At 44.9% G+C, this 24196-nt stretch overlaps 1 protein-coding gene across 1 annotated transcript in view; it reads left to right on the forward strand.

Annotated features, from left to right (window-relative positions):
* PLCL1 (phospholipase C like 1 (inactive)) overlaps positions 1–20489 on the forward strand; it is a 179976-nt gene extending 159487 nt beyond the window's left edge. The window contains exon 6 of the mRNA XM_066553557.1: positions 18742–20489. Coding sequence (XP_066409654.1) covers positions 18742–18924 — 183 coding nt within the window. The 3' untranslated portion in view covers positions 18925–20489. The remainder of the gene's footprint in view (positions 1–18741) is intronic.
* Positions 20490–24196: the final 3707 nt, after the last annotated feature.

Here is a 24196-nt window from a genome sequence, read left to right on the forward strand (position 1 = left end):
TTTGCCAGAAGGTGAAATTGTTACTAAAAGAATGGATGTTATAACTTGGTGACAGTCTAACCAGTCAGCTTTGACATTATTATTTATAAAATGTCACATCTTCCTCTTTTGGTTCCATGCTGTGTAGAACACTGTCAGGTTCACGGTCAGTAATGCTGAGAGGCATAACTCAAGTACACTAGACAGAAGAATCATGCTCTTACAGCAATATTACAGGAATAGTTTAAATTTAGTTTCACTTTTATTTCCATGCAGCACCAGCTCTGTCTCTTTGTTTTCCTCTCTGTATTTGACTGCCAGTAGAATACAAAGGTAGTGAACTTGTGTTAACCCCCTGACAGAGACCATGGTGTTAGGAACCCTTAATTTCACCCTATGAGGCACACAAAGCTACTCAGTTCAGCTGAGGCAATTGTTCTGGTGTGACCCTCCCTTGTCACAGAAGGTCATTATCAATTTTCATAAGGTATTTCATGTTTTTAAAGCAGGTGGCTCCCCCTTTCCCAGAGCAGAGGCTTTTATGTGGTTGCATGGGCTCGTGTTTGTTTCTCCCCATATGCTGGTGCTTCTCCTGCCTGCCTGGCAGGGCCACCTCTGCTCTGGTTCCTGGGGCTGCTTCTGCAGTGAGCTCCTCCTGCCTGTGCTGGGAGAGAGGGGAGCACCAGAGCCTGGAAGGCAGAAGCTGAGAAGCCTCCTTGGGGCAGTTCTGATGAGTCCTGAGAGCAGGGATATAACCCCTGCCCTCAGTGCCGCTGTGGAGTGCTGGGTGCTTTTCAGGTCAGGTACATGTGGGTCATGTCCTGCAGAGCCAGGTTGGGTCTGCTTCTGTCCTTCTCAGCACAGGACAGAGCCAGCTGCCACCTCTCCTGGGGCTCTTCAGCCCACTTGGTCTGCCTCTCACATGGGATATTGTACCAAGCATTTTGCAGTAACTGAGGCACTCTTAGCATCTGTCACATGAGCAAACCACTGGCTCAGTGACTGCTATATGAGGTTTTGAGAATGTTTGAGGGAAAAAAGTTGTAGCCTGCAAAGCTACTCTCCTTGCTGAGGAAAAACTGTCACAGACTGCCAGGAGGTGTTCACTCAGGCAAAGAAGTTGGGATCTGCCTGAGTCCCAAGAGCCTGGCAAGTAAGTCAAACAAAGTTTGAGTATGTTGACTGTGATTCAGATTAACTGCTCTCATGTAGACGTGCTTTGACAGCCTGCAGACAGATTTTTCTGGGCTCTTTGTGCTTTGGTGGGTCAGCACATACAAAGTCTAGAAACAATACCAAGAGGTACTTGTATGTTGATGGTAAATATCCAGATAGTTAATATGCCAACATGCCTGCTTATTTAAAGACAAAACATGGGGAAAAGAAGATAAAAGTGGTGTTTACTGTTTTGGTCTTCTGCTGAAGGGCAAAAGACTCAAATGTTTGATTCTAGTCTGCTCTGAAATGCGCATGTGTTTTTAAATCTTTTTTCTCCCCATGATAAGATTTCGTTCCTGCTGTCTTAAGTCTGTTCTGTCTGACTAGGACTCCAACTATTAGTGCATGACACAAGACATCAAGTGGTTACATTTTCAGGGCTTGTTTCAGCTCTCATCCATGAGGGTATCTGTTAATTATCCTGCTGCTGATTAGCTATATCAAGAGAAGTCTGTCAAATGCAGAAGGCATACAATTATTAAATTGCTAATGCAGTTCTCTCTTTAGGGGAGGCCTCCACAATTTTATGATGTGGCTGTGATCAATGTTAGCTCTAGTGTATGTGATTATATGCAGCAGAACTGTGCAGAAATGGCACTTTTGCAGGATGATGCCCTTTAGTTGCCTGGGAGACCTGCAGCATCCCAGACCCCTCACTTGGGTGGCAGAGCCCCAAAGTGAACAACTTTAAGGCTACTTGCAGAGATAAAAAGGAGATTTCTGACAGATGTACGTACAGGCTGCCTGCCCTCACCTAAACTGATGCGAATTTATCATCACTATAAGGTATCTGTTTTCTTTTTGAAGAAAAACTACTCATCAGATAGTGATATTGATATTCTAAAGCACCTTAAACACAGAGTTTCTGATGATCTTTGGAAGAACTAGGTCCATTCCCAGCCTTAATTTAAGGATTATTATCATGCACTATGGAAGTGTTTTTGAATGGATACTCTATAGTATTATAAAATCTTGAGACATTTATATGGGTCTTTTCATATCAGTCCTTTTTCCTGCAGTTAGCCATGAACCATGGCTTTTTTCCTTGGCAGGCTGCAGGGTGGACAACAGAGCAGCACAGCAGAATTGTAGGAGCCTTATATGTAGTTAAGCACAGTGGTAGCAATCTCTTCTGCCACATATTATTTATTGTTGCTAAAGGATTTGCATGACAATTTATGCTATCTAGATCTCAAGTGAGAGCATGATGGATTCATGAGTCCCCCCAAAGCTGCTGTATTCTATGTACATACATTTTATTCACTCTAAATGTCAGTTAGGCTTTCCTCTCACCCCCAAAAACTCCTGATACTGTATCTCCCTCTTTTTCCTGCCATATCTCTGTGGACATAAGTACATTGGTGCTCAATTTGTGAAATGTCAAAAATAGATTAAATATAAGCCATAGTGTCTTAGCAACAAATTCTTGTTATTTGCTGTCATCTTCTGACGGTGATAGTCCAGCAGGAGCAGTAGGCAGGAGTGGTTTGTGTGGCTTGGAGCTGTGTTTTTCCATATCAACTCACCTCATGTCTACTCATACCCAGATAAATGCGTTTTGAATGTGGTTACCCCAAAGGCCCTTTTTCCAGAGAGACTAAATATCTTTCCTGCTTTCTAGTCCCCACATTGTTTGCATTTGTTTTGTTGATGCAGTTCAAACTTTTGAACTAAGAGCAGTGTATCAAAGTTTTAAACCTCTCCAGACTGTGTGCCCTGGCTACTTTTGAAGGATCTGCTGCCTTATGCCAAGACATGCTCAGCTAGAGCAGAGATTATCTGAGCCAGTCAGTTTGTGATTGAGTGGCAGATTTTACAAAAATGAGGAAATACAGAGCTGCTCTAATGATTCACATAGTGACTAGATCAGCTTGGTCTCTTACACATGAACTGAAGGACAAAAAGGAGAAAATTGATAAAAACCAGCTGGCTTTCTGAGAGTGCTAGAGACAAGGTGAAGAGGGCATTGAGGTCAACATCCATTTAGTCCTGTAAATACCAACCTGCTTACTTGGAAGCAGTTAATTTAAAAGAAGACGGAAAGATGAGGGAAGAGGTAGTTAGGTTTTTCTTTATTGAATCTGAGAAAGAGTCTGGAGGAGCCACATGGAGCACAACTCATTCCCAGACCTTTGTGTTTTCTGAATGCAGAGGTGAATGCAGTGGAGGCTCCCAGCTTCAGGGGTGGTTCCAGGGCAAAGCCTGTGCTCCTGGCTCTCAGGACAGGCTCCAGGGCTCTTCTGTATGTGGAGGTGTTGCAAGATTTTTCTTGGATAGGCGATTTAGAGTCCTTTGAATGATCTTGACTTATGAGATAAGGAGGTAAGTGTTGTGCTTCACATGCCAAGCTGTTTTGATCAGTGTATTTTGTAAACCAAGGCAACCAAACCATGCAATTATTAGGTAGGATAGGCAGATCTTTCTACACACCTGAGAACAGCAGAGTGCTGTTCTCTACTGATTTGGTTGATAAAAGACCTCCTCCATAAGTGGTGAATGCACTGTTTGTTGTTTGTTTTGCCCAAGCCCAAAGGCAGGAACCAGAACTCTTCAACAGCCAGTCTCTGAGGATTTTGTCAGTTGTATCTGGTGATGGAAACTTCTCAAGTTGCTTCAACACTGTGTATTAGGGTAAAAGGAGAGTAATACCAGTCCATCAGGAGTACTAGTTAATCAGCTGGAATATCCTGTTATTCTTGGCCCTCAGCCATGCTGCCAGAGCATTGCTCTGGGGAGGATGGAGTGAGAGGTCTCAACAAGTACAGCATGACCTCTCCAGGTACTTGGCTGTTCCCTGGGAGTTTTTGAAGCCCTAATGATGTTTCTGACAAGGTCTCTGTTTTCTTGGCCAAGGAAAATTCTGAGACATGAATTGGATTTAGAACAAGTTAATATTTGTGTGCGTTTAAAATACACTTGAAGGCCACCCAGACAATCTTAAATCTTCAAGTGCCAACAGCTGGCAATAGCAGGGACTAAGCAGAAAGCAAAGATTACCAGGGTTCACAGCTGTTGATGATCTCCTTCATGGTCCTGTGAGTTTCTGTAGGGCATGAAGTCCCAGCATAGCCTGACAAAAAGAAGAGACTTTGTCCCCAGTTATTCAGTTATTGCTGGGGTTTTGTTGAAAAATGTCACAGCAGGAGTGTTTCACTGGCTGGCAAGGAATGATTGTCCAGACATTCAGATCAGGCAGAGTCTGTGTTTATCTGTCCAGGCTCAGGAACCCACATAGGCCTGCACTCAACTGCCTGCAGTGCTGGGCTTGTGAGGAGCAGCACTTGCTCCCCAGCAACACACAGAACCAAAGCCAATTATTAGTTTCTGCTCTTCCAGGGAGCACACACAGTTTTCTCTCTTTTCCCCAGCCTTTATCACCTATTTGGGTAAAAAAATAGGACTGGAAGGGCCTATGAGAAGCTGTGTAGTTCCTCCTGCTGATGGATGTATGAGGTTGTACTGTTTTCCACGGTGATACCCAATACCTGGCAGACCCAGGGAGCCATCTGGCTGTTGGGGAAAGAGCTGATGGCCAGAGTCATCTGAGCAGAAATGTGTGTTTCTGCCAATTTTCCCACTTTGCTCTTCTTCCTTCAGCACCAGGGCTCTGTTCCTCCAGGTGTTTCACAATGGTGGGTTTAGGGACAAGACCTTCCTGCAGTCAGTGTGGACCCAAGTGTATGACAGACCAAAAATGGAGGGTCACTGAAGTTCATCCAGAAAACAAGTACTGTGACATGCCTTCCTTTGATATAAACTTTTTTTTTTTTTTTTTTTACTGTAATACAGAGTTCTGAAACTCAGGTCTAAATATTAGTCCTTCAGTTGCATTGGGGTGGGTTTGTATGTGTGCGAACACACATGCATGTATGTATACAGGAGGTGAGACAGGCCATTGAATATATGTACAAAACATCAGTAACTTTGACACAAAAGGAAGAGAGTAGAAAAAATGAAAGGTGGTATGAAAATCCCTGAGTGATACCTTTCTGAGTTCTTGAATTTGACTAAAATACGCCAGAGATGGATCTCAAGCAATCTTGTGATACCTTTTATTTTGAGTGATGTGACAAATTGCCAAAAGCCATGGATCTGATGCCAAGCTGCTGGCTGTGCTTGCAGGGTGAGATGGGTTTTGTTGTGGTGGGAGACAGAGCCAGGAGCATGTGGGGTCACTGTGCCTGGTACCCCTTGTGCCAGGGCCACCTCAGCAGCATGGGCTTTGAGCCCAGCCAAGGGCTGGCACACTGAGGTGCTGTGCATAGAAAACCACTTTTAGTGTCACTTGACAAATGGAGGCTTGTCAAGATGTTTGAAAGGCAAAATAGATGCCCAGCTCGCTCTCTTGTGTGGCTGGCAGCTCAGCGAAGCCCTCTCCTTGGTTGTCTGTCCTAACTCCATTACCTCTCTTGGCCTCACTGTCATCTCAGTCTTTACTGTTTCTTCTCCTCAGCCTCAAATCCCATTCCCTCTGCATTGCCCCAGTTTAGATGATAATCTAAATCATACCAGTGTAGGGGGAGAACCACATGGACCCCCACCCTTGATTTAGATTAATTTTTGCACAGCTTTAACGCTGTCCCTCACTAAGATGCAGTTCCTGTGAGTAACTCCTCTGTGTTTTGTGCCACCTTTGCCCTGGGGTGGCTGTGTGGGACCTTGCACTTCTGTGTTTGTGTCTTTGGGGCAGACCCATCACAGCCTGAGTCCCATCTGTGCTGCTCACGTCACTGTTCTCTACCAGCCTGGCAGGGATTTTGTCACCTGGGTGTGAAGGCCAGCTTCTCCTGCAGGGGTGTTCATTGGGTCCAGAGCCTCTGCAACTTGAAAAGTAATTAATAATGTTCAGGTGGAATACAAAGAGAGTTTGTTCTCTGGAAGCTGTTTTGGGCAGCAACAAGATTATCACCTATGAAGAGGTTATTTGAAAAATCAGCAGGTAGGGTCACAAGTTTCTTGAAGCTTGTCATCTTTTGAGGAGAAGTAGCTACTCCTGCATGTATGTGCTTGGGCAGAACTGCAGAACTGTGCTGGAAAGTTGGTGCTATTGAGGGGAGGCAGTGGGAAGAGGAGGGGTGGCATGAAGGAAAGATGGATGAATGTAGGTGATTCCTCACCAAAGGAGGATTGCTTGGGTATAAAAACTGGGTCAGTTTTTACTGACCACTCTCAGGAAGAGACAGTGCAGGCAGAAACTGCAGGTGGCACAGGAACTTAGGCAGCTTCTGCCACCACCTCCTCCCTCCCCTGTAACAGGGATGTTTTTATCTGAGGTATGGATATCAAACACTGCTGTACTTGCACTGGAGTTAATTAACACAACCTGGAAGACATGGAAATTGGGAATCTAGTTTGTGCCAATCTGACAATGTGACCTTGTTCAGAGGAATTAAAAAGGCTGTAATGAAAGCACGAGTTTCTGCAGAAATTCACACATTTCTTGCTTCTATCTGTCAATGGCTGTACTAACAAAGAACAAGAGAAAAGGACCCACTGCCTCTGTCAGGTGTTGTGGATTGCAGTGTAACCCAAGCAAAGCTGCCAGCCCTGCTCACACAGCTCAGGCAGTGCTGCAGGGCTGGGAGCCTTTGCTCTGGGCCCTTGGGTGGCACTAGGTGAGTGCCCAAGGCAGGACCACTGCCCCGGTGCCTGGCACTCACCGAGGGGCTTGCAGAGACCTTTTCCTTCCTGGGCTGGCAGCAGCCCACACTACCTTGCCTGCATGTTTATTCATGCCACTGAAAGCCTCAGGGAGTGGGGTCTCTGCTTCTAAGACATCCATGGTGGGTCGTCATGAGGGAGTCTCCATCCACAACTACTTTCTGAATTTGTTGAGTATCAGGGAGAGACCAGGGCACTGATTTTTACTAATTGTAAGAGAGAATTGCTTGTACATTGCTTTTTCCCAGCATTTGCTTATTGTTAAATCTGTGCTGTGCCATTCCCTGGGAGCTGTAACTGGTACTCACCTAAAATGGTTGTGTTTGAATGGTGTGTGATAAGAGGTTCAACATCTTCTAAAAATTACTCTCATGGTATATTTAGAGCTCCTTACAGCTCCTGTTAGCAGATAACATACAGTTTCCCAGAGTTTAGAAATTATGACAAGCTGACCGCCCCTTTTGTTGTGTGAATTACACAACAAGGTGCCAGCATCTACAAAACCTGCTCCCTGGGGTGGAATGGGTATCTCATTTAAGCTAGTTCCTCAGGGGAGCTCAGGAGGTGATGAAAGCTGCTGGTTGCTCCATTGGAACTTCCTCCTCTGCAGTTCCTAAGATGGTGTTTGGGTTTTCCCTGGCACAGTCAGTGGCCTCAGTGAAATCCAGGTATGTACTTTGTAATGGAGCAGTACCTGGCCCTTGTGTTGGTTGAAGCTGGGGGCTGGCATGTCTCTGTGTGAAAGCCATGTCCTCACCTTCTCCCTCCCGAGCATTGATAGAAATCCTCTCTCCATATGTCAGAATGTTCATAGTGCAATTGTTAGGCAGGACCTCTGACTTCTTCTGTACTTGCATGAGTGTGACACGAGTCAGGGGAGCCAAACTCTGAATGCAGCAGGGAGTGATTTGCTGGCATGACCTTCCCCGTTTCATTGTGCCAGTCTAGATTCCATTACTGCCTCCTGACATTGAAAAGTGTTCATCCACACCACTACATATTCTGAGGGTTGTGGTTAAAGTAAAATACTCTTTAACTCAATGGTGGTATTGATTCATTTTTGTTGTCTGGAGCCACTAGCAGTAGAGAGCTGTGGAGTAAAGACTTGTGTGTTTACATGTGTGATTATTGGAAATATGGGTCTGCAGGGATAGCTGGAACAGTGAAAAGCCACAAACTGCATTAAGTGAAAGTTGTGGGTGTTCAGTGAGACCAGGCATTTGCTCTGCAGTTATTCTCCCCTAGATCATGGTAGACCCCATAAGCCCTAAATGCGGCAGGCATTTCAAAAACCTTGCATAGGAGCTAGGGAAATGGGAGGCCCAAGTACTTGTGGGTGGAAGTGAGTTTTTGCTGTAGGAACAATGGTTGGGGAACTGCAATCTTGTATTTTTGACAGCTGCAGTCTTCTTTTACCTGGGTCAGATGAATTCAAGTGTCAGGTGGTGAAACCCGCGGGAGATAAAGGACACTTTCTTATGGGTCATTTCCCCAGGTACAGGTGGGATCCATTTGAGGAGAAAAGCAGAGACAAAACCAGTGATTCATGTGCTGAGGCAGCTGCTATTTATTTTTAGATCACAAAAAGAAAAATATGGCATTTCTGATGTCAGAAAGGCGATTATATGAGAGCAGTCAGAGGAGTAAGTTAAAAATGCATATTTAGTAGCTCTTTTCTCCAGTACCCTCTGTGCTACAGTAAGACATAGGTCTGGTATTGGCAGGAAGAGCCTGACTGATAGGCTGTGATTGCTCTGAATAGTAATAATAGAGGTGATAATTGCAGCTAAGTTCTCACTCTGTTCTCTGGCTTCCCACTCCATTGGGTGGTGACCTAGGGATGGTGGTGTATGTAGCAGTGGGGAGGAGCTGAGCCACGAGAAGGGGGAAGGCACAGATAAGCAAAAAAGTGCTTCTTTTTACCTTTTCAGACATTGGTAGTGGTGGTAGTTGAACAGCCTGAGGAGACTAATTTAGCAGTCTGGTATAAATGGGCTGGGACTGGAGGCTGCCAGCAGCAGCAGGACAGTTTCCTTTGGAAGGAAAGGATGCTGGATAGTCTAAACTCAGATTCTCCAACCCTCCCCAGTAACTGTGGAGCTATTATAACAGCCATCTGTAGTAATGGCTTAAAAATTGAGTTCAGTTTGGTTGAAAAGCCTCGTATTTTCTCGTGGCATGGTATTGTAATGGATTGTAAATTATGCTTGTTCAGTTTCCCTCATTGACATATTGGGGCAATTTGTAAATATACGATCCCTATCCTGCACGACTAACTTTTGTGCTTGGCTCACTGAGTTTGCTGTGTTCCAATTCCCATCCTTGTAAAAAACAGGAACAGATTTCTCACTTCCACCCAGGCCTGTTTCTGACCCCTGCTGATTTTCTCCTCCCCTCTCAGTTGCTTCCTTTCAGTAGCTCTCTGCCTGCTGGGTCAGTCAGTGTTCTGCTTACAAAAATAACCCTATCTGCTCCTGTTTGTACTTGATTTCACATCTGCACTGGGAAGGCAGGGCTGGGATTCTCCCAGGGGAAACAAGCCCTGTTAAGCCCACAGGAGCCTCTTTAACCACTGGCTGGCACAACATGAGCAGAGAGGATGGCTCAGCTCTGTTTTTACTGAGCTCAGTGTCCAGTCTCACCAGCAAACCTGCCTTTGACTGCAGGGCCCCAGAATGACAGGACTGATCCCTGGACAGGGGTGAAGCAAGTTAGAGCATTTGCTCAGGGATCCTATAAAAACCTGTTTTCTCCTAGTACTTAGACAGCAGTTTGTGCTACTTTTTTCTTTTTGCACTTAAACCTTCATGTGATTTGGAGGCTTTGGTCTCAGCTTCAAGCTTTCTGCATCAGCATAAAGTTGTTTGTGGCCTGTACTGCTTGTGAACTGATTAGAAACTGGCTGCCTACAGCTCCTAGCATGAAGGGAGGAGAGGGGTGCCTTGTCCCATCTGGGCGAGTAGGAATAGGGAGCTTGGACGGCTTCTGCAGATTCCCATGGCCCAGTCAGCTGGTGGTGTTGGCCAGCAGCCACTGCACCAGCAGCATTTGCAAACCACATGGTTGCTAAGGCACTGGTGCTTGTGGCAGGCAGAAAGGAGCAGAGCCTTAGGAGCTGCATGTGGGAGCAGTGCTGAAGGTGCTCTGTCTACAAACAATCTGCTCTGGCACAATTTGATTTCGTCTTGATTAGATTATTTCAGTTAGCATTAAGCACAGCTGTAGGTATTTTTAAAGCTGGTATCTCCAGCAATTCAAAGGAGAGCAGAGACTGTGTGACATTGCTGCAACACTCCCTCCCTCCACAAAAACCCAAACCAGCACAGGTGCATGTTGTCTTCAGTGAAAACAGAATCAGCTCAGAGTTGGCCACTAAATCCTTTCCAGGCTCTGATGAACTTTAGGGACACTTTGCTGGCTACCCTGTGATGAAGGACATGATTTTGGTGTTAATCGTGTGCTTGCAGCCTGAGAGTTGCAATTTTGGTGTTAATTGTGTGCTGTGCATCTGAGAGTGAGCAGAGAGGGCACCAGGGAGCAAGGGGTGCCAGCCAAATGTTTTGCTTGGGGATTGCCTTTTTGCCTTCCACAGGTCTTTCATTAGCTGTAAAACATCTCTTTTTTGCAGCTGGTCTATTTACTCAGAAAAATCAAATGCAAAAAACAAATTGTGCACTTTCTGCCTCATCTTTATTCCCCTTGTTTTGTTTTTCTGGGACTCTCTGGACCTTACAGGAGTTACCAGTTAGTGCTGGTACTGGTACCTGTGAGCAATTGGGTTTTGTGATGAAAGGGGGACTAAAAAATAAGTGCCTGGACATACAGCTTCAATTTTCATGTCATGGCTTTGTCTCAAAAATAAACAGTGCCCAAATTTCTTCTTAGTATTAGTTGTGCACTCCTGGGCTTCCAGCCAAGCCTATGATTTTAAACTTATCGCCAGAAAAAAGGCAGGTTCCTAGCATGGAGGGGTTGACAGCAAGAGTCTGTACATTTGTGGCTGTGCTTGCAAACTGTCTGCCTGACATAGTGCCTGAGAGACACAGGCAGCTGAACTGCTCAGCACATGGCTAACATCAAATTAATGGCATTATTTCTGAAAGCAAATTCCTGCTGCAGCACAGTTACAGTCAATGTTCGCATTCATTGCTTTTGACAGCCTGATATAACATAATTTAATTTAAATGCCCATGTGAGACAGAAGCATAGGCATTTATTTAAAAAACAAAAATAAAAGCCCACTTTTTTATATACATAAAATGTCTGCTCAAAGGAATAAATTAGCAGCCATACAGTGCAATTGATTTGCAAGAGCCCCTGGATTTCAGTGAAGAGCTCTTTTTAAAGATCAGTAGGGAAGACTGTAGCATGAGTGCTTTCGCCACTTAGGTGTTCAAACAAATGCTTGGTGTTAATTCCTTGTCAGGCTTTGATCAAGGGTTGGGGGGGGCACTCAACTGAGTTTGAGAGCAAGCTGGCCACGTATGTCCTTCGCCTTTGTCTTGTTAGGCAAATCCTGTAAGAGAATTACAAATATAGACCCTCTTTCCTAAGTTGCCATGGCTGCACAAAGCAGTGATATCCTCCTGCTGGCAAGGCCAGCAGCCAGAATCAGAAGGTTTTCTAAGTATTTGCTTCTTTGGGAGTTGCCTGACTGTTCCCATTGAGGTTCTCCTTGTTTGTTCAGTTCCATCTCCCAGGCTGCTCCTGAGGCTGTATTTGGCTGTGTCACATAATTTGGGAACATAAAAGTGGTGGACTGGCACTTCTGTAATAACTGGGGAGCCTTGCCCAGTGTGGTAGAGTGGGGGCTGTCTCTTGGTATCCAGCACAACCATTTAGATTTTAATTGCACCTTTCCAACAGCTGGAAAAGAAGGCAAAAAATGGTTTGGGTGTTTTTTAAGGGAGTGCCATCCCAGCAGAGACAGATGGTGTTCCCTCTTCCCAACCATTTATGTCATGCCACGTGCTTTGGGTTTACTGCTTGGCTGTGCAATGAACTGTCGCCAGCCTCCTAGAAAACTAACCAGGGTCATGCAGAACAGCTCTGGAAATCCCTTTAGGTCATCCTCCCCAGTGCAGACCTTTGGGGTGAGATGTGAATGGAGAATTGAATTAGCGTAAAAGTTTTGGGTTTTGCGTGGGATGGCCTAATACTGAGCAACTGTCAGATTGGTCTAGTTCGGGAGTTTAAATAAAATTAAAATCAGATGGAGCTGGTTTTCAGGTAACATGAATATTGTTTTGAACACACCACATTTACATGGTTAGCATCAGGCCCCGTCCCTGGGTCAGACTACCCACGTGCAGTCACATATCCACTGGGTGTGTGCAGCCCATGGTGTGTAATGGCATCCGAGCCACACGTGAGGTGAACATTTCGTTTGTGTTACAAGCTAGGGCTGTTGTAATTTCTGTTTCCTTTGCTCGTTATTTATTTATTTATTCATTCTATTTATTGTCATGTATTTATTAATTTTTATTAACTTCCTCTGTGTCCCTTTGCTGTGGTATCTGAACACCTAGAGAGATCTGTGTCTCAAAGAAGACCAGGCTGATCCCCTGGATCCTGCTGGGTCTTAGGGCAAGCCATGGCTGAATGGTGCCATAATCCAAGATTCCTGCCCTCTTTCCCTAGAACTACTAAAAGACCTTTCTGCTTTTATATGGAACCAGATTGTTTTGGAGTTGACTTGTGAATTTTCCCAGCCACCTGGAGTAATGCTGGTGGTGTCCTCTCTCCCTTACAACTGGCTGCACTGAAAAAGAGACTGTGCCTTGTAAATGGTGCTGGCAGAGATGGTTGCTCCTTAGCTCTTGTCCCTGCAGTTGTCCTTAAGTTAGGTGCTTGCTGGCAGGAGGCTGCTGGGATGTGTCACCTTGGGGCTGAGTGTCTTGGTGAGGCAGTGAGTGCCCTCAAGGCCTTGAGTGCTTCTTGCAGGTGTGGTTTTGTCTTCCAGACTCGTGCAAATATCAGGTCCAAATGGGATGTTTTTCCCTGAGTAAGGAGTAAAACAGTTGAGATATACAGAGCAGTCAGGGCTGGTTTGTGCTTCCCAATGCTTTTCCTGGGAAAAGGAGCTTGGGTTTCTACCCACTCAGCTCCCTGTGCAATAGAGAGGCAGGAAAGCCTGGAGCCAGCATCCATATGGCTGATTCATGAAGTAAATGGAGAAAAGATAATATGAGGAATAATTTGGGTTAGATGCAGAATTAGTAGGCGATTGTTCCTGTAAATGATCCATCTCCTCCTCTTTGTCATCATCCTCAGCCTTGTTCTCCTAGGTGTCTCAGCTGCTGGCTACAGTGCATTGAGGAGATCAGCCCTAGAGCTCTGACCTTGGTGCTTGGCACAACCTTAGATAATTTCATTTGGTTTTCATCATGTAACCTTGTGTCAAAACTGCACACAATAATCTATTCCACAGCAGTTACGCTTTGCTGCTCTTGCTTACAGAGGTTTAGCACTTTATATGTAATGGGAACTGCCTTTCCCTAGGTGGATGTTTTCTTTTCTGTACACCTCAGATCTGTTCTCTGTGTGATATAATTGATTCCCAATTGTTTCCTTCTTGCAAATTTTTGCTTGACCCTACTTTGGGAAATGGGAGAGGAGATCTCTGGCTGTCAGTAACATGCTGATATACCAAAATGAGATGCTCAGTTTGATGTCTGAAATCACCAGCACATCCTGCAAAATGTGATGACTCAGGGCCCAGCGAGCACTGGGTCTGATCACCTGATTTACTCAGTGTCAAAGCTGTTGCTGGTTTCAGCCAGGTAGAAACAAGCTCTTGCATTTGGTTTACAATGGGTAAGTGAGCAGCTGTGTCCAAAACCCAGACCTTAAATGATACACCAATAGCACAAGGAATGCCATTTAAGTGCCATCTTTTATATTTGTGGCCTTTTTATTTTCCTGTTAGGAAGTGAATTTCTGCTGAGCAAGGGTTTAAAGATAAATTGGCAAGTTACATTTGGACCCTGGTTTTTCTGTGGTGTAACTCATTTTTGAAATCCTTTATTTTCAGTGTGTGAGAAGTGATTATAGCTTTGTGTCTAATCTTTGTGTACAGTAATTTTTCATGCCAGGATGTGCATTATGATTTCTGTCACAGACAATAAAGCAAAGCTGTTGACAAACTATCTGCAGTAATAATGAGAAGGGTGGGTTTTTACAGTCTGCATTGATTCAGCAACACTATGTTTTTGGAGAAGTCTGTTCTGAAATGTGAATGTATCATAATCAAATTCAAATCAATTGTTCCCACATTTAGCTTTGAAGGACACATGGAAAAATATCTGCTTTTTGTAATAAGTTTAACATAACATGACCTTTTCATTAATGATTTCCTACCCAAGATTACATTTTCAAAGCCATATGCAATCATTTAATTGTGTGCCTCCTTATTAATATTAAACACAATTAGTCCTACTATGACACTTTGAAAATGCACCCCTTGCAGTAAATGCTGCCTCCACACAGAGTATCCCAATGTGAGAGCAGCTCTCCAGCATTTGGAGTCCCTTGGCACAGATTGTCAGTGCTGTTGCTGTGCCTGTTGCCTCTGAAATGTGGAGTGGCTGTTTCATTTGAGTGTGTCTGGCTTTTTCAGCCACCCGCTGGCATACACTAGCATCCTCTGGAGATTTTACTTTGTGATTAAATAGTAATGAAAGAGCTTGACTCTTTGAGAATAAGTTAAAAAATAACAGTAATATCACGAGCATGATGTGGGATGGGTGTTAAAGCCTCTGTTATTTGTTTGTATTTACTCAGCCCTTGAGGATTGGAGAGAAAAGCTCCCATAATGTGCTGTCAGAGAATGTGTCTGCTCAGGAGATAAGCTACTGTCTGCTTTAGCAAGCAGCAGATTAGAAAATGGCTTTCACAGCTACTGCTTCAGCCTCCCTGGAAACACAGCCAGTTTGGAATGCCAGGAAGGCATTCCCATTGCTCAGTGGGATTTTCTGCTTCACCAGGAGTAGTGCAAGGTGCTCGTGTGGGGCACCTGGCACTGCAGTCACTCCTGCATGGGCCCACTCTTGGCCTTCAGGGTCCTCCTGCAGCCCCTGGTGCTGCTGTGGGAGCTGCCAACACAGAGGCTGTGGGTGCTGCCAGTGCCTTAATGGGGCCCTGGTGCTGGGGGTGCCCACAGCCTGGCCTCTGTGTTGCAGGGTGCTTCCTAGAAAGCACAGAAACAGTAATTATTAGTGTACATGCCCAAGTATTTATATTTTTGCAGAAATATGCATGCAAAGTATATAAAATAAATAATATTGTGAAGTTGAACACAAAGTGGTGCCACTGACCAAACTCAGCTTTCATTTCCCCAGCCCCAGAGTGGGTTGCTGTTGGATTTAGAGCTGTCATCTTGACTCAAAAACTTTGGTATTTGATTTGAAAAAAAACAACTGAACCTACAACTACATCGAATTTGTCCCATCTGTAGCCATTGCCAGTATCTGCCTAGAGCTACTTGTGCTTCTTAATGCCTTTCATGGCTTGTCACAGGAACTGAACAATGTTTAAAACCATGTCAGGTTAAGGGTTTTCTAAGCAATATAAACCTGCCAAGGTAAAGGCTTAGAATCTTGCAGTTCCTTGAAAAGCTGCATTATTTGTCATGTAATGTTAATTTGTGCTGAGGCTCTGCAGTTAGGTGTATGAAACCTGACTTTTAACATTCCCTAAGGCTACATGAAAATGGCCCCTTTATCAGTTTTTGTTAGAACACTTGGTTAGTCTCTTCTGGCTTAATTCACTGTCCTGCCAAATGCTGAATTTAAACTTTCTCATGAGTTACTATTTTCAGAAAGGCTGATGATACCAGTAGCTGAAGGCAGATAGATGGATAGATGCTGAGGTGGATTGTCATGGTCTATCCTTGTTTGTGAGAGTGAGCAGGATGGTTCTGTGCACAGAGATGCTCACAATGACTGGTCTGTGAAGGTTATTTCAATGTAATCATGCTTGTAAAGTTTACTCTAGCTTCCATCCAGTATTTAGTTTGTTAAGGTGTTGACACAATTTTGCTGACATTCTTCTTAAGTGGATTATGCTCACAGCCAGTTTTCAAAGCAAACAGATGGCTCTTCAAACGGAGCATTGCACACAGATTTTTTTTTAATGGTGTCTCTAGAATTATGACAGCTCTGTCAGAGAGGGCTAGTTTGTCGTTAATTTCCTCATGACAGATGATTCAAAATTTTTGCTTCTTCGTGTTGCTCAAATGAACCAGCTGTTTAAAAATAAAAATCACAAGGAGACTAAGACATAAATCAATTGATCTGTACATGAATGGAATTGCACTATTTTGATAAGTCCATTTCTGTTTTTAGATCACTGTAAAATAAGAATGTCTTCAAAATATTGGAAGTATGCTCAGGAGGCGTGTGTTTCTTCTTGGAACCCAAAGACATGTTGTGCATTGCCTCAGACAGAATCTGTAATCTGAATTGCCTGTTTACTCAAATGTGAAATCAGAATATGTATAAGGGACAGTGGGTGGTTTGGCACTTTCACGTGGGGTGTGAAGGCCCTTGGCTTCTGCAGACTGCAGGTGAGAGTCTTGGCAGGGCAGACTTGGGCTGCTGTCCCCCAGGCAGTGCATCTAATCCCAGATAGCACCAGTCTAGGTGTGTCTCAGTGCCTGGACAAACACACAGTTGGTGGGCCACCCTGAGGAACATTTCCAAGCTTTGACCTCACCCTGGAAAGGGGTTGCTTCTTGCACTGAGGGGATTTTTCTGTTCTTGGATGTGCACACAGAGTGCCAGGTTTTGGCTTGGAGAAGTTAAGGCTGCAAAGCATGGTCACACTGATTTTTCTCTGTTTGATAGTGAAGTCTTTAGTGTCTTTGGTCCTGTGTGCATAAAAAGTAGCAGCCAGGAGTATTTCATCCTAAACCCAAACTATTTAAAACTGCATTTGTGCAGTTTGAAGAAATGGAAGATGTGTTGAGGAGATACATTGAGGACCCTTTCTGATGACATTATCATGTTGTTAATGATATGTACTTTATGTGCTGGTGTTGTCTCTGTCACTACACACTGCCACTATTCCTGTGCCATTTGCAGACAGGGAGGGACACCAAGGTGGGCTGGGTGCTCCAGGCAGCCCTGGAGCTCTTGAATTCCTGCCTACTGTCTTTAACCATAAGCAAAACCTCTGACATAGAAGTAAATTCAGAGCTATGAAAAATATCTGCTGCATAATTTATTCTTGTTTTGTTTTTCACATTGTGCCTGCTGACTGGATCCCAAGCTCTTTGTCTGTGTATTCCCAGAACTGTCATGCTGCTGAGACACAAATCCCTTCAAAAGAGCTTCACAGCAAATAGCACAGAGCTGCTCACACAGTCCCAGTGCTTTTTGTTATTCTCACACTGAGTTGTATTCCCAGCATCTGGATGGTGATTTGCATCGCTCAGCAGGGACAAATTTGTGACACCAGGAGATGAGGCAATCGTGTTCTCAGGCACAGGCTGTCGTCCCTGGATGACGTGGTGTCCCACGTGGTGTTTATCAGTGCTGCAGCCTTGCAAGCCACCATTGTTTCTTGGTTGTGAACATTGTGTACAGGGGTTCAGACCCTGTGAGTCCAGTGCCAGGCACTGGCAAAAAGGAAGCTGTGCTCATCAGTGTAGGATAAATCCTTCCTCTTAGCGCTGGGGAAAGGGAGAGCAGAGATGCTCCTACTGCTGGAAGGTGTCACACTGTGACTCATCCAACACATCTGATTGGCTTGGAGAACCCAAGGAGAGGCAAGTGATCTGTCACCCCTCCAGTGAGCCCAAGGTCCTGCTGAAGTGTCTCTTGTGTCCCGTGAGGCCCACCACCTGTGATGGTGCAGGTGGTCAGGCTGGGTGGCAGGGATCTGAGTGTGACATTTCAGTCAGTGGAGGTATTCCTCATGAATGTAACCAGCTGCAGCATGTGATGTACTTCAAGCTGTGCTTGGGGTGACATTAGGAGAAGAGGAGCTCGAGTTCTTACTGATACTGAGGTTTTAATAACCAGATGCATCTCCTGGCTTTTATTTATTTGTATCCTGTAGCTCCAGAACCTTGTCCCTTCACGCCACTTGAGATATCAATATTGCATAAATATTAATTTTGCCATTTCTGAACCCCAACTCCTTAATACAAATTTCATGTAACACAGTTTTCCTGACTGTTACAAATTGGATTGATCTCCTGTTAGTCACCTCACGTTTACAGGCTCTGAGAAGATACAGAAGCAGTGTGTTCATGAAGTCTCATTCCCATTTGCCTTCTTGAAGTTCCCAAACAAAATGGTTCAGAAGGGTTCACTGGAGTGCTATGGGATGATGTGTTTCATATGGGCACAACTTGGCCTACTCTGCTCAAGGAGGGCCCAAGGCTGGGTCTCAAATCCAGGTGGAAGGAGGGGTGGGTTATCAGGGTCTCTCAGCTCCTAAGGGGCCCCTGGCTGGGAACACGCAGCCATTGCCATGGGGGATGTGATGCCAGGGAGCAGGGAGGGAGCAGTGCCCTGGGGAGAGGGGTGCCATGTACCATCACTGCCCTGGCCCCGCCAGGACCTTACTGTTGACTGTGGAAGAGGAAATGCCTTCTCCTGCAGCCTCCTTCTGTTCAGGCTGAAATTACCTCCCAAGACTGGTGACATGGAGTGGGAGGACTCTGGTGCCTGTCCCACCCTGTCCAGTGCTGGCTGCTGCCTTCCTCACTGTGCTGGCACCAAGCTGCAGGAGGGCCTTCAGTCCCATTTCCAGGGGGCAGAGATGGTTTGAGACGGGACCTGGGACCTGTAGGGACACAGGAGCAGTATTGCTGCTTTTGGTCCTGAGCGATGTGTGCAATCCCTGACTCTCTCCTGCATGTCTGTGCATCCCCAGGGCCAAGGAGATCTCCTGAAGAACGCCAAGAACGAAGCCCTGGAGAACATGAAGCAGATCCAGCTGGCGTGCCTGTCGTGCGGACTGAGCAAAACTGGGAGTGGGCAGGCAGATGCCAAGGCAAAACGGTGCCTGGAGGCAATACAGGAGAAGGATACTGGAGATGAGAATGGGAGGCTGTGAGGAGAGGCAGAGCTGCCACATTTGTCACAGATTTCAATAAGTCTAAACTATTTTTTTAAAGCATTTAAAAATTCACACAGGAGTGCCCTCTACGGGTGTGATAGTATTAAAATCCTCACAATGTCAGTATTTTAATGCAGTTAATTTATCCAAGTTAAACTCTGGTAGTGAGATTTCTAATGAAGTCAAGCTGTCTGTATGCAAGTGCGCGTGTGTGTGCGCACATGCAAATCCTGTAGACACCCTTTCATGCATTACATTAGCCATTTGCTAATTTATTCCTTTGTCATCTTTGAATAGGCTTATTCATTCTGAAGATCAAAACAAATTGAGAGCACTTGTATCAGTTTTGGGCTTTACTTTACTCTCCAGCTTTTATCATTTTACTTATAGGTTATATTACTGTTATGCTGTTTAAACAGACAAACCACAACAAATTTCACTGACAGCTGTTTTTGTGAGGACAAAGCTGGTGGTTTGCTGCAGACCCTGAAGGTGATTTTTAGTGAACAATTACAGCCAAGTAAACAGGATATGAAATGATCAGAGTTGCTAAGTAGATTAGCAGTAGATTTGAGGTGTATTTTTTGCTGAATTTAGCAAACTGCTCTTCAGGGTACACCCAGGCAACACATACTAACGTAAGAACTAGCTAATTTAGTTTATTCCAGCAAAAACATTGCTACCTTGTAGATCTGCAAGAGAGCTACAGTCTTTGCTGATAGGCATTAACTTGAGTAGTAATGACCATAGCTAGTCAGCCCTGTAATTATGGGAAGAGCTGTGAATACCCTTTGGTGGTCATGAACGCTGAAGGTGACCTTCAGGCTGTTCTGAAACAGCCAGTGGTGCCAGTATTAAAAGGAAGGTTTTTCAGATTTCACAAAATGTGAGCTTTAGTGCAAAATGTGTGAGAGGTCAGGCCTTGCTTGCCACCTTCTGAGTAGATGTTGGAGCCAGCTGGATGAAACAAGCAGGCTCTGGCCAAATGTTTTTGTGGTTAAAATCATGCTATGCTAGAGATTTAAAAGCAGGGCTGAAGAACTGCTGCAGGTGTAGTGTAGAGAAATAGCTTGGGGAAAAACAGGGTGCCAGCATTTTTGTGCAGCAGCTACAAATATCCTAACACATGTCATGTGTTTGGGGAAGTTCTGAGAATTGCCTGCCTCTTTGTGCTGCTGTGGAAAGGAGACACAGAATGTCCTGGAGCATCCTCGTCCCTCCCGATGTCCAGCCCACGTGTGCTCACAACATTCATTTCAATTGTTTAAGTACTGTGCTTGAGTGGAATATTTGTGTTATCTTTAACAGGACTAAGTGTTTTATGGTTATAAAAAGACTATATTTATTTAAAGCATTGCTTTTATTTTTAAAAGCTACTTTTTAAATTAATTTGATTAACAAATACGCTAATTTTCTGAACTTAACAAAAAGTAATTGCTGAAAGTTTGATCATTGGAAAAATCTTATATAGCTATTGTGTTAAGTTATTTTTGACTTCTTAATAACACTATTATGTTCATGTTGCACATTACTGAGAGAGTAAAGCTATGAAACAACTTTGACCCATGATTTTGCAGTGATTTTACATGAACCTGGATAAAGGTGCATTAGAGTGGGTAAGTTGCTTGAGAGAAGGTCCTGCTCTAACCGCAGCTGTGTTATTGCAAAGGTTATAACTCAGGTGCCTTAAATAGCATTTCAGTAAAATTTGCAATACTTGTTCAGATCCAGCCTTAAATGCTCTGTTTATCTCTCCATTAGATTATGAGTGTGTGTTCAGACTTCTCTGAGGTCTGGAGAAATGTCTTTTGTGTTTCAGGCAAGGCATAAAGCCACATCAGTGGTGTAAGTGTGCATGTTTGCGCTTTGCCCTCTCGGGTTATGTTTGTACATAACAAAAACAACACTTGGCCTTCACTACTTACAGTTAGGGATGATGGAAACAGTTACCCCAGCATCATCAGCTGCAAAGGATCAGCCTTTGCAAAGCATCCCTCTCAGAAGGGAGAGGTTGCTTCAAGAAGGGTGAGTGGCTTACCTCTTGGTGCTTCATTTAAGTCTAGAAATATCTTGATTTCCTCAATCTAAAAGGCTGTCCTAATGTCTGTACGGGAACTGCTGGCAAAATACCTTCACTGATGTCAGGAACAAATGAACATGAAATTACAGAGAGAAGGGCTTTCTTTCTGTGCTCACATGTAGAGGGGGTACTACATGGCTCTCACTCTGGATCATTTGGAGAACCCAAAGTGGCTGGATGGAAATCCCATAGCATGCACACACAGCTTTCATACCATGTTTAGCATTCATGTCATGTCCTGTGCCACGGTCATGCATTCTGTACCAAGATACAGGAGCAGAGAATTTGGGGCACCCTGCATTGCCCTGGGCAGTTGGGACTATTCATGGTGCTGGCACCCAGAACCCCACAGCTGGAGCAGCTCCAGCTTCCTCCTGCACCAAGAGAGGGGCTGGCAGCAAAAGCTCATCTCACTTCCTCTGAGTTCCTTTGAAATCACTGGGAATGGAAGTGAATGATCAAGTGCCAGTTGGTGTTATAAAAATTCAGCCTTGAGGGCGAACACATGGAAAAATCATATCCAGAATCAGCAACAAACACACACAGGGGACTGAGTGCCTGGCCTTTTTGGGAAGTGTTTCATGGTGTGCCTGGCTTCTTGCAGTGGAACAACAGCCTTCTCTGGGCCCTCTGCTGGTGTGATTTGCCTGATGCCCCACATGAATGGGTGGGTATTATCTGTATCACCTCTGTGGGAGTTAGTCACGAAAGTGCTACAGGCATTTGCAGTTGCTTACAGCGTAGTTGAACAGTTGGAAATCAGAGAAGCTCTCAGGGACTGGTGTGGGGAGCTGTCTGTCAGAAGGGAGCACAGGAGTGAATCTACCTGAGTTCTCTCTGCCACTGAGTCCTCCATCTTTACAGTATTTGTTTTCTCTCTATCATTCTCTCAACTGTAAGATAAGACTGATGATGTTTTCCTTCCCAGGCATAGATTAATTACACATTTCTGGAAAACCTTTGACTTTGCTCTTGCTCTCAGGAGGACAACCAGGCACTGTAACACCAGTGTCTGCCAAATCCTTCCACTGCTGGTGAGCACAGGTGAGGCAGCATGTGTGGGAAGGGCTGAGCCACCACACAATCACCACTCCTAAGGGCCTTGGTTCCTCCAGGGGTCAGGGATGTCTTGTCCACATGCTTGTGTGTCTGACCCTACCAAACTGCACCTTGGTCAAGTGTGGCAGAGGGGCAGCCACCTCACAGGTGTTAAATTCCTGCATGTTTCCCAAGCAGGGATGGGGCAGGCAGCTCAGAGAGGCCCCAGCATGGGGCACAGGGCTGCAGTGTGACCTGTACATGTGAGGGGGACACTGGGGGCCATGAGAAAAAGATGGATGCAGAGGTCTCACTTGGATTTTGCTGCTTATATACATGCATGAAGGAATCCAGCCATGAAGCATGGGAAGAAGCTGAATTAGTCCAGCTGTTCACACGCCTGATTAGTCTTAAATCAGCAGGAGTAGTTTTTACCAAATTTCATGTGCTGACATGACCAGCAGGACTTGACCCCTTTCCCCTCCCTTTCCTGAATTCAGTGTGACTTAGAGCACTATGCTGTTCCACTGCTTTCTGTATCATTTTTCATGTATTTAGTTCCCTTTTTTTAAAGGGATAATGCAGCTTCCCAGTGCAAAGAAGGTGAAAGTTTTGTTCCTCTTTCTGAGATTCATCTCCCAAAATAGATTATCAGATAATTGCATGCATAGAGAGAGCGCTTTCCTGTAGGATTTGCCATCTCTCCCATCTCTCTGTTCAGTCAAAAACATTAGGTCATAGCCTCCTTGGCATTAGTCCCACTCCTACAGGGTTAGACAGCAGCCTCAGGCAGGGGACTAACTCAGGAGCTTCACAAAAAAAAGGTGAGGGGGTCACAGGAGCAGTGTCTTCAGGTCTCCACCATTTGCTGTGGGGCTGAGCATGGTGGCCCTAGCTCATATCTCAGCAGCAGTAGGTGAAGTACACATTCTATAAACCAGGATTTGGTTTTGGTTCTTTTTGGCCCCTCTCCCTGCCCTAGGCAGGCATGAAAATCCATCATTACCATAACATTGTACCAGTGAAGCTGTCTCCAGATTGGCACACCAAGCAAAGGGCAGCTGGGGAGCACTGCTGGGAGGTGTTTCACGGGTCCAAAGCCCAAGTGCTCTTTGAGACTGTTCTGGCACGGTCCTGGCAGGTTGCCTTTGCACAGTCTCAGGCTGAGCAGTCTTGCATTTGCTTTCCATAGCAAGTCCCTGAAAAAATGTTTCCTTTTTGAAGTGATATTGAGGGCTTTGTGAGTTCAGTCACCAAGATGTGACTGACCCAGTCAGAAATGTGGTGCAAGTTCTGTCTCACCAGCTGTTTCTCTGCAACAGAGAGTGCTGTGTGAACATGCCCCTGATCAAGCAGGTCATGTTTTAAATGAGGATGTTACACTCTTCCTGATTATTTGAAACACTTTATGAATAAATTGCTTTTGCAGAAAATACTCATGGAGTAATTCCAAGAAAACATGCAGACAACAAATTCTCAGCAGACAAATCTTGAGCAGGAGACAGTGTTGTGTTTGACAGCTGTTTGCTGTGCACAGTCCACACCACCCTCCTCTGGGAACTGGAAGAAAAATGAATGATTCCAAAGGCAAGTTTGAGTTATTGATGATGTTAGAAGTTTTTTCCCTGTTAAGTTTCACAGCAGAGACTCATTCATGTAGAAAGACATGAATATAGTAGAATTGGGAAGCAAATGTGATACTTCAGGCCAAAAGTGTGCTTGGAGAGGAGGTGGCATGTTGAGTGTGGGGCTGCTGGGTGTGGGGCTATGCATGGAGGAGCACTGGATGAGAGCCCAGGAGGAGCCATCAGCCCCCTGCAGTGGCAGAAAAGGGCTGCTTGGCCAGGGAGCAGTTTGGTAACCAGTGAGGTTGGTTTGCACCAGCAGAAGTTTGCAGAGACCTCAGTGAGGGCTGGAGGTGCAATAGGAATTTGTCTCATCCCTGACTGTGGTTTACTGAGGTGGGAGAAAGAAGATTAATTTGGCTTGTTTGGAAGCACATATGGGGAGAATGGAGGCTAGAGATGAATTATTTGTGTGCTTCCTCAGATAGTGTCTGGTGAACCAGCTGCACATAATGCAATCAAAAACAAGATAGAAGTTATGGTTTGGACAGCAGGAGCTGCTGTGATTATTTTTGGTGCTGATGGA

The sequence above is a fragment of the Molothrus aeneus genome, chromosome 7, assembly GCF_037042795.1.
Source record: "Molothrus aeneus isolate 106 chromosome 7, BPBGC_Maene_1.0, whole genome shotgun sequence".
In the NCBI taxonomy this organism is placed as follows: domain Eukaryota; kingdom Metazoa; phylum Chordata; class Aves; order Passeriformes; family Icteridae; genus Molothrus; species Molothrus aeneus.